The sequence below is a fragment of the Hemiscyllium ocellatum genome, chromosome 2 (genome assembly GCF_020745735.1).
Source record: "Hemiscyllium ocellatum isolate sHemOce1 chromosome 2, sHemOce1.pat.X.cur, whole genome shotgun sequence".
Classification (NCBI taxonomy): Eukaryota; Metazoa; Chordata; class Chondrichthyes; order Orectolobiformes; family Hemiscylliidae; genus Hemiscyllium; species Hemiscyllium ocellatum.
This window is the reverse complement of record NC_083402.1, coordinates 64,993,524-65,004,976: the sequence shown is the minus strand read 5'-3', so window position 1 is coordinate 65,004,976 and position 11,453 is coordinate 64,993,524. Positions and strand designations below refer to the sequence as shown.

The window sequence follows — 11,453 nt, the reverse complement described above, 5'->3', positions numbered from 1 at the left end:
AACCCCGAAATGCACCGTGTTCTCAATTGTGTCTGTACCTATCCTTCCATGCAAAATGGAAAACTATTGAGAGTTGGAAATGCACAATAATGTGGTTAGATTGGTCCAGAGCTGATGTCAACCTATGGAGTGCGCTCTGAGATGGTGGGGAATGCTGACCATGATGTAGATCTGAAGGAACTGTAGCTATCATGTACCCACTCAGCCTTTAATGTCAGGAATTGTCACCAACTAGTTTCTCTCCCTAACACATAGCTGAGGCATCACTGGGTAATAATGAAGCCACTCACTGGCAAGATTCTCAGCTCATCATTAAAACCTTGGGTGGAAATTTTCTTTCAGGAAAAAGTGAGGGCTGCCGTTGCTGGAGATCAGAGCTGAAAATGTGTTGCTGGAAAAGCGCAGTAGGTCCTGAAGAAGGGCTCATGCCCGAAACATGGACTCTCCTGTTCCTGGATGCTGCCTGACCTGCTGCGCTTTTCCAGCAACACATTTTCAGCTCTGGAAATTTTCTTTCCCCCAATGTCAAGAATCTAATTTTTCTGATCTCACCATATTTTCCCAACTGACTTGCCATTGCCCATGCCATTCAGGGCTGGGAAAGTTCTTCAAGTTATTTTAGGCACTTATTTTTTTAATATGTTTCTTTGACATTCTCAAATCCTAAAAACTGTAGACAAACGAGTTTTGAACATGCAATGGGCAGTATGGTGCACAGATGCTTTGGTAGGATAAGCAAATCTCATATGGTAATTTTCCAAATGTTACACTGGATGTCCAGTGATATGTCATCTGAATAGCAGAATACTCACTTAAATCATATACCATTGCCACACACCATAACATATTCATAATTTTTGCTAACTAAAACTTTTTTTAATTGTTGTAATTCTATTTTTGAGCACATGCAGAATATGTAAAAGAATGAATTAACTTCAGTTGAACATTTGACACTGCGACTCCAAGTATTTCACATGTCAGTTACCTTTAGGTGTACAGGTAATCTATTTGGCAATTATTTGGTTTTTCATGTATTGAAGGAGGAGACATACTCTGTAGAATACTTCTGTCATTGAATTAGGATTCAAGATAGTTTTAGAAGACCGAATTCTTGTAGCAGAGTTGTAGCACCATAGGTTAAAAAATAGGCAGTAATGAATAAACCAACATATGCTGGTAAGTATCGCAACTGAATGTGTTTCATAATTACTTCTCCACATAAATACTCTACAGAAATTTTCTACTTTTATTATGTGGTTGCTAACTTCTGTCCTTTCCTTGTCGGTTCAATTGTAAATATTGTTCATCTGTGATAGCTAATGGCCCTGCAAACAAAGTGTCAATTGACATTCTCTTGACACAATGCTGCCCTACCTGCTGTCTTCAGTGGTTTATATTTTGTGGAGATTACAGTGACATTTAAAAGCTTCACAGAAATATATTTGGTAGCCTTCCCTGTCTCATTAAAAAATGCCAGTATACCTGCAGTTTATTTCCAGCATTTTATATATCAATTCCAGTAAGTATATGCCCAATGTGAGAGCTCTGTGTTGTTCATAAACAGGAGACGTATGCAATCAAGGCATTTGTATCTAGATTTGGGTTAATGGCAAGTTAGGACTTTGGCATATTACATTTTTTAAAATGTAGTTTTCATATATCCTGGCATCACTTCGGCAACAAACAGCTTCATCTTTAAGAGATCTTACTTGGGCTCAAGAATGTCTATCTGCCTGGGGTTGAGATGTTACCAATGTAATTAGTTAGAATTTAACTCAGTGGTAACATAGTTTGCTTTGTGTATGCTTCCAAAATGATTTTTTTCTCACAGCAATAGCTCGTAAATATGAAGCATGATTACATATTCAGTGACCATTGCTGCACAGCAAACTATGCGAGTATTTCAGTGATTAATTTTCACACAAAGACAAACACACATTAGAAATGTCTCGGCTCTTTTGCATTTTGAGAACGAATGACTGTTCAGCAACAAAATAGCAGGCAAGATGTCAATAAAGTATGTAGAAATTTGTAAACAGAGGAAAAAAAATCCAGTTAGATGTTAATGTATAAGCTTACCTATTTCTGTTGTTGGACTTCTGATCTACACACTTCCATGGGTTTCAACATTGTGACTGCATGGTATAAACAACAAGCTCATAAATAGCAACAGATAAGAGCAAACATGCAGTGAGTATTAAACATTCACGTATACAATGTATTTTCATTGGTCAGGATTTGCTCAGGATTATGTTTCACCTGAAAACATTGTGATGGACATCTCTGTGTTGAAATATGATACATTTTCAAGAGCCCTTACCAAAATGACAGTAACATATTTAAAAAATTTCTTCCACATCAAAGAAAAATCACTTCTGACATTAAGCTAGACAAAACTAAGAATTAGGAGATGGTAATTATTTATGCAGAGGACTTTCACCTAATGTTACACTTTGCATAAAAAGGCAACTTCTCAATATTTCTGAAAATAAAAGACTATAATAATACTGACAATCCATTTATTTATTAGAGATTACAGTATAAATATCAACAACAGACTTGTTAGTGGTATTTGGTCCAATATAACACAGAAGCGGTTTAAAACAAGCCTGCAATTCACAAGGGCACAGCAGACAAAGAAAACGATAACTGGCAAAGTTATTTCAAAATCCCTGTAAATTCAATGTAAAAAAGTACAAAATAAATAAATGTTACAACACAGTATTGTGTTAAAAATTACAAAAGACAAGTATTTCTGTCTATGGTATTTTGAACATTGTTCCCCCAATGGTTACATCAGAATTCGGCCTGATTTTCATTTTGTTGTTTTGGGGCAGAAATATATATACATCCTTAAAAAGTAAAACTTTAATTTTAAAGTGAACATTTACTTTTAAAAGATTATTTTAGCCTTTGACAGAAAGTTTAAGACATTTAAAAGAATTACTTAGTTCCAGTGTTGAAAATGTTTTCTTTAAAAGCAGAAGCTTAAACTTTGGAAAAAGAAAAGGTGCACTTTTATATATTAACACAAATCAAAATTTCAATCTTTATTCTGGCACACTACTGGAGCTTTTCAAAATCACAGCACAATTTGATGTTTCACGCATTGCTACTGGTTGTTAAGTTACATGGTAGAAAAACTACCATTTATTTTATATAAAAGCAATATGTATGACACAGATCAGAAAATTGAAAACTTACTTTCATTTGTCTTATGGTGGCATGAAATCTGAGAATAATGGGATATTAGTTGAGATTAATCTTTACAACGAAACACTGATGTAATAAAAAAGCTAAAGCACTCTGCTTTTATATATGGTCACACTTGCATCAAGAGAAAGGGCGGGCCTATTCTTTGTAATTTTGTTAAAATGAACACAATAGCATAGATGTTAAAATATGTGGATTTGTACTAATCAGAATAAAAGTGCAATTCAAACTCATGCCACATAAAAGCATTCTGACAACATATACTGGAAAATTTCTGTTCATTAATTTGGCTTGGCTTCAGCTTTAGGTGGCTTTGTCAAGAGATCACTGCAGTAAGTTCCTGTACCTCTCAAACAAAAGATTGAAAAGAATTACAAGCATCTGAGCAGTGACACATAATGAAACATGTATGGCACACCTAGGTCGTCTCCCATATCTTTATTCTCCAGTTTTTATTACTATTTCCAATTATAATTTGAACAATCTTTATTAAAGGACTAAAGTTTTTGTCAGACAAATCTACTGTAGAATATGCATTTTGCTTACAATTCTAATGTTGTGGATGTTCAGAAACAGCGTTTTATTACGACAAAACTCACATGAAGTTCAAAGTACACAATTCAATTCTATGATGGGCTTATTATGGTATTCAGAATGTAAATTTCAAAAGCAGTTAAATTAGTGACTTTTTAAAATTATGTCATTCATGTAATTCAAAAGTGACTATTTGGCTGTTATTGTGGAATAAATGTACATTTTAAGACTTTGCTTCCCCATCAGTTCAGAATGGAAGTATGGCATAATAGTACACTATCCATGATAAAATTGAAGCCTGATTACAGCAATTATGGTCAACCAGGAATTGTCTTCACAACAAAACCACATTTCAAACCCAAGAAATTTACTGACTTTACTGTGACAATGCTCAGTTTGCAAAAAATATAATTGTAATAGGATCGCACAATTTGCTGGTAAAGCGGAAACTCTGCTACAACACCCAGTTCACCAGTTTGAAAATACCAACATTCCTGTAAGTATTTAACATTCTTACTGCACTGAAACATTTTCTGTGGAACTTGCCATGCATTTATTCTCCGTGTGTAATACTGAATTTGCTTTGCAGCAGTGAAATGCAGGCATTAAATAATTACGGTCTGTGGAAATACTAGAGCAGAAACAAAAACTTGACTGTTTTTTGGAATAAAAGCACTTGCAATGGATTGGCTACAACACTTCAAATAAAGTCAATAGAAATGTTGTTAAATAATGTTATAAAATACATGCTGTGCAAAGTACTTAAAACAGACGAAGCACAGCTTATTTAGTTTCTATTAGTACTACCATAACATCTGAATCCATAAAATTCCTATATATTGTACTGTTGTTTACAAGATGGGCTTAGTTTTAAGTGTACTGTAAATCATACCATTTCCTGCAAGTTCTAAACTTGTCAAAAATCAAGAATGACCAAACATATTAAACAAACTGAAAGATACATCAGTTCACACTTTGTAAACAAATTTGAAAAACAAAACCATGGAAATATTAAACCTAAAGACTTAGGACTCCTGCAAACATTGCCTTAAAATGATGATTCACAGTACAGTATTTCAATTTGTTTCATGTTTCTTCCTGCACTTCAATATGATTTTAGTCCTCCATTCCTAATAAAGATAGTGCTACAAATCAATGTGCTGTAATCATCTTCAATCATAATTTTAGAAGTGGATTCAGATATGGACCAACATACATACAAATCCATGTCTAGTGAAACATACAGGATCCAACTGTGAATCTAGTGAATGAATGAGACTGATTCAGTGTCATGCCAGTGATCCTTTACCACAGCAATATTTTCTGAATCAAATGTTCTCTTGGACAGTGTGACTTGGAAAATATAAATTGGAACCAAACATAAGATTGCATCAGACATCTAAACATATTAAGCTTTGAAACAGCATATTTTAATACAAGCCCTTTCTCAAGGCCTATTGTTATTGTCTAATGTTCACTTTCATGTCAGAAGTGGATGCCACATTATTTCACATTGAAAACTTTGCCTCAGCAATGAACCAGAGGATGAAACACATTCTGCAAAGTGCTCTCCACTTGATTTTGCACTCTGTCAGGACATGTCTGTGCACATCAGCAACAAACACTAGTTATAGAAGTTCATGTGTAGGCTAAAACAACAGAATCCTCAGTCCCTTAATAATGAAAGGATATATACAATTTAACCAAAATTGGTATAAAAGCCATCACTGAATCTGAAATACTGTTGACATGAAGTGGTCCTTTCTAAATTATGATAAAATACATCCAGCTACTCAGCTTCTGTAAGATCTTTTGAGTTTTGCAGTTATATCATTAAAATCAATGCTTCAAATTTGGAGGGTTATTTCTGAGCAATAACAAATGAAGCAGCATTTGGCACACTTCTCTGATCCTATTGCAATTTATCATAAATTAGAGGAAATATTTATTTCAGATTATCTGAAAGTAGGAGACTTTAATATTCAAAGGGTTAACTTATTTGCATCAATGTATGGACAGCAAAACAATTACGTTCTTGCTAAAGCTTGGTCAAATGCCTAGTACTGCTGGCAAAATGTTCAAATATTTTAGCAGTCAAACAAGGTGCATTTTGAATTCAATAAGATCATAGATCTCAAAACTGAAGTAAACCAACAAAAAAGTGTTAATGTATTTTCATTTTAAAAAAGCATAGGTACTTGCACTGTACAGTACAGTACTTTGGAATCTCAAGCACATCATGGAAACCTAATTGTGATGTCGTCAATATAGCAACCTGAAGAATTGTGCAGATAAGTGATCATTAAGACAAACAATTATACAAATGTCTTGTTGATATTTCTATTGTGTTATTTGACCAACCTCGCCAGCTGAGTATTCTTGAAAATACGTGGAAATAATCACTGTCTCAGGAACCTATTTCCTGGTCGTCTATAGTAGATATTTTTGAGTCTGATAACAGCAATTTACAATAGTCAGCTTTGGGATAAGCGCCGCAAAATCTTATATTGCATTTCAATAGCACCAAGTAAACATACCATAATCTGATGTGCTCTATTTACATTTATGAAAATGACAACCAGAGGACTTTGCTTCTTAGCTAGGTGTGTGTTTTTGCAATGTGTCTTTTAATGCTTTGAGAAACCTTTTCTCTTTGATGTACCTTACAAATACTTATGGGCCTCGAACAAACAGGTAAGAAATATTTAAAAGTTTCAACAAAAAAAATGCTGCTGCAATATAACAAATATATATCACATTAATTACAATATATCAGAGCAAAGATGGTATTGTGTGACTCCTGATGTTTCACAATAACTGAATACTCAATTTCCTACAGTCAGCATTTACTCCTTGTGTTACTACGTTATCTTCTTCTTGATGCACAAGAGTTCTTTGTGCACATCATTGAAATTTGGTCGATTTTCTGGCTTATATTCCCAGCACCTCAGCATTATGGCATATATTTCCTCTGGACATTTCTGCGGTGATGACATCCTGTAACCTGAAACAGTTTAACAACATTTTTAAAACAAATGATTCTCTCTTCGTGTTGCGCTATCCTGATGTTTGTAGGCAACTTGGGTAAAACACTGCTCTTTACAAGGCACAAGTTTCTTTCTGCTTGGTATAATTTTAGGATTTAGGATCAACACCAACCCTTTTTCAACTAAACAAATGTTTCTGGTGAGTGGTTATCCATTAATTTCCACATTTGAAAATCAAACACTTGTTCAAGTTGTTTACTTATGTTAGGTAAACCCATTCAAACAATATTTTTTGAGTGATAAAAACTTTTTAAAAATGGAAGCATCAATATTTCTTTATTTTTAATTACTTAATATTATTTTGCATTATGTTCTCAACAGTTGAGGCCGTATTTTAACATGTGCATTTGAGAGAAGATAGAAACAAAAATAGCCTAAAAGTTAGTTTTAAGCAGGACAAATCTTTGTCTAACTGCAAAGGGATTTTCTTGACAAATGGAGCTTAACTCTGACAACTTGTTCAAGTAGGAACAGCTGAACAAGTATAAAGGAATTGGGAGCAGGAGTCAGACATTGCCCCTCACTCAAGTCTTCTCCCATTCAATATGATCACAGATAATTTAATTATTCTACACTTCTACCTACCTCTGATAGATTCTTGATGGGTGATAAGATGCAAGTCTGTCTGTCTATCTATCTCTGCCTTAAAAATACTCAAAACTTTCTTTTCATCACCTTTTAAGGAAGAAAGTTCCAAAGACTCAACCTTCTGCAAAAAAAAACCTCATCTGTCTTGAATGGGCAATCCTTTATTTTTAAACAGTCACTTATAATTTAAGATAATAAGACATAATATCTTTTCCAGAATAGTGTATGCAGTATTGGTCTCACCAATGCCCTGAATAACTTAATTATCTCTCCAGTTTTGCCGTAAATTCTTTTCATAATAAACAATAATATTCACCTTGCCCTCCTTCCACCTATCACATCTCCATCGCCCCTCCCCCAAGTGCCTCCTCCCTACCTTTTATCTTAGCCTGCCTGGCACCCTCTCCTCATTCCTGATGAAGGGCTTATGCCCGAAACATCGAATTTCCTATTCCTTGGATGCTGCCTGACCTGCTGTGCTTTAACCAGCAACACATTTTCAACAATAATATTCAATAGCTTGCTATTTACCTGCTGTGGCTGCAGACTAACTGCATCTGGACAATTTACAAGAACACCAATGTAATGGGGGGAGAAAACATGTGTCTGCATAAGAGGAGAGTGTTGATTGGTTGACAGGTAGACCTTTTCTCGTAGAGTAATTATCATGGAAAATAGACTAGTTAGATGACTATTGTCAGTTAACTGTTTAGCTTTGTTTAAATTTTAAACCAGGCAAGTTGACTGATTGATTAAGGCATGCCTTGACAAATTAGCCAGAAAATGGTGTCAACTATTTTGTTGACTACACTGTTAGCATAATTCTTTGCAAACTCAGAATTACATTATAAATGTTCAACTGCAGAATCATATCTAATGTTGAATACTGATACCAGCACAGATTGGTTGGGTGTGGTTAATACTTTGCCTGTTGCAAAGAGTTGAAAGGATATGTCCTTGGGACATATAGCCTACATATCAAGCATCACATCAGCACAAACAATCAAACTACATTACTCATTTGCATGATAGGCAGAATGTCTGTTGGCCTATCGGCAGCGTATTGTTATCACTTGTGCTGCTGCTGTATGGAAGTGTGAAAAAGATAGCTTCACCTGGTGCTCAGACATTTGCTATAGGTTACCCACCTGGGCATAGTTCCTAATGAATCTCTAATCTCTGGAATGGTTGCATTTGACCTCAAGTATTGACCATAGCCCAATCCTCAGACTGTAAGGATACTGATACCTGGACTCTGGTTAGACTAAGGCTGGTTTGGATTGGCCATAATAAATTGTCAGCTGTGTCCAGGGATGTACAGGCAAGGTGGATTAGCCCAAGGTAAATGTGGGATTAAGAGGACTGATGAGGGTCTGGGTGAAATGCTTTTTGGAGGGTCGATGTGGACACGATGGGCCAATTGGCCTCTTTCCACACTATAGAGATCTGGCTGACTGATTTTGACCATACCCCTGGACTGAGATCAATGAAGCTCTTAAATAAATGTGGTGGCACCATCTGACTGGCTGAGTCCAGCTTGATCTTACTAACAGTTGGTCGCCTTTGACTGTTACACACAGAATCATAGAATTCCTACAATGTGGAAGCAGTCCATTCGGCCCACCAAGTCCCCACCAACCCTGTGAAGAACAGCCCATCCAGACCCATATCCCTACCCTACGCCTGTAACCCTGCATTTCCCATGGCCAATCCACCTCACCTGCACATGTTTGGACTGTGGGAGGAATCCAGAGCACTTGGAGGAAACCCTCACAGTCACCTGAGGGTGGAATCAACCTGGGGTTCCTGGGGCTGTGAGGCAACCTGTGCTAACCACTAAGTCACCATGTTATCCCATAGCGATTTACATACTGACAAGTTAAATTAATAGTTAGTTCATTAATGGTTAATTACAAGTTAATAAGACTCAAAGCTTTAGCCATGTAGTTGGTAATAAGTGAAATGAGAAGTAACAAACGATGCAAGTCAAGGTTATTAACTATCAAAGGATGCCTACAAAAACTACAAATATGAGAGATAAAGCATTGAATGCTATCCCTTTCATTGCATTTGGTTGAGTATGTTTTAATTTACCACCTGTCGTTAAATCAGAGAGATGTGCTGATCAGATATGGATGAGATACAAAGGACTCAGAATGTGGGTCTATACTGGCAAGGCAGGAATGCATTCGATTAGAAAAGCTGAAAAGCCAAAAAGCCTTACAAAGAAGTCAGGGACAGCTAAAGACTGAGGCCAAAGCCATGATGTCGTTGATAGGTTGTGTATGCAAGTGAATAAAATGACTCAATGAGTGAAATGAGACACCTTCCTTTGTTAACATTCCTGAACAGCAGCCAAAGTTCTTGGAAACCAGCCAAAGGATGCTTTGAAATTACACACATGTAACATGTAGTTCTCAAGGGTAGTTTCTATGAATCTGGAATTGTGAAATGTCTAAACACCTGGATGCAAAAGATAAACATGTGGAAAACTATTAGTGCCTGTGATCAAGTACAATCATTTGATTTCTGTGTTCAGGATATTGTAAAGATAATTTCTAGACTCATAAGAAGATAGAAACAGTAACTGTGCTTTATTTTGAAAATATTAGACAATTAGTAGGAACAATAAAAAATATTCACAAATTGAATGTACAGTGTACTTCAAGGAAAGTTAAAAATGAAATGTCTTTGAGTCAAGTTATCTCAACATGGACAACATCATCACAGATAGATAGTGACTAACCATATCTTCAGTGGGAAGAAATAGGATTTTTGAAAACAAATTGAAATGTTGTGTACAGATGAGTGCAAAATGTGATACAACACTCTGCAGACTAACATTCATATAGATAGTCAGAAAGTCTTTTGGATTTTACTTGATAAGATGGCAACACAAAGTTGATGGGGGCATATCCACATGAGACAATAGATAAAAAAATTAGTGGGAGCTGCCGATGACTATTAGAGGTACAGTGATGAAAGGTCAAGGTGCATCAGAAGGGAACAGAACCCAGTCAAATGGGTAACCAGCACACAGTTGAGGCAGCTACATAGGCAGTAGCAACAAGGCTTGAACATCAGGTAGTAGCAGCAGCAATTGGACCAGAGGGATAAATATGATACATTTACACGGGGATATGGAAAGGAAAATAAAGCAATGAGAAGAATAAGGAGTGATAGAAGGTGCCAAATGGAATCTGACAAAAGCCCAAAGTGTGATAACACTATGCTGTGCTCAATATAACCTCAGGAAAATATACACAGAATTGCACATCATTGGAAGCAAGCCCTTTGTGGGAGAATGGGCAGATGCCAGTGGGGATATGGAATAAGAAAAGATGCAGCAAAACAGCAGTGCCTGGTATGTGCCCAAATTGATCTGAAAAGACCAGTCAAGGTTCCATGTCATTCCAATTTTGACCAAACCAGTTACGAAAACAGTTACAAATCAATTTCACAGGATCCCTCCCACCGAGTCAGGGAAAATCTTACTTGGTTCTATTGTCCAACTTGTATGGGCAGAAGCCTATCCCACACTAGACTGTTGCTTGAAAAATGTTAAGAAAGTAATTCCAAGATGGTGAATATCATTATGGATGAATTCAGACCTAGGAACACATTTTATTGGATCAGTGACTAAGTTGCAGCAAGTATATGGAATTTTGTCTTTAAAAATAAGGAAGTATCATTCTAACAATACAGGGTGTTGGTGAGGTTGCATGTAGAGTACTCTACACAGTTTTATGTGTTGGTAAAATGTGTGGATAGATGGCAGACAAAGTTCAATGTGGAGAGGTGTGAAGTGTGGTACGAAGAACATGGAAATTCATTACAATATAGATGGCAGACAGGAGCATAAATACCTGGGTGTGTATGTATACAAGTCATTAAAGATGTCAGAAAAGGTAGAGAGAGCTGATAGTACCACATATAGTATTCCAGGCTTCATAAATAAGGGCACAGACTACAACAGCAGAGATATCACGCTGAACTTGTATAAGACACTAATTAGACATCAATTGGAAGTATGGGAAAAGTTCTAAGTACTACAGTACAGCAAGAATGAGA

General features: G+C 36.0%; 1 protein-coding gene across 1 annotated transcript in view; it reads right to left on the bottom strand.

Moving 5' to 3' along the window:
- Window positions 1-2,505: 2,505 nt before the first annotated feature.
- fer (fer (fps/fes related) tyrosine kinase) overlaps window positions 2,506-11,453 on the bottom strand; it is a 226,968-nt gene continuing 218,020 nt past the window's right edge. The window contains exon 19 of the mRNA XM_060837245.1: window positions 2,506-6,751. Coding sequence (XP_060693228.1) covers window positions 6,609-6,751 — 143 coding nt within the window. The 3' untranslated portion in view covers window positions 2,506-6,608. The remainder of the gene's footprint in view (window positions 6,752-11,453) is intronic.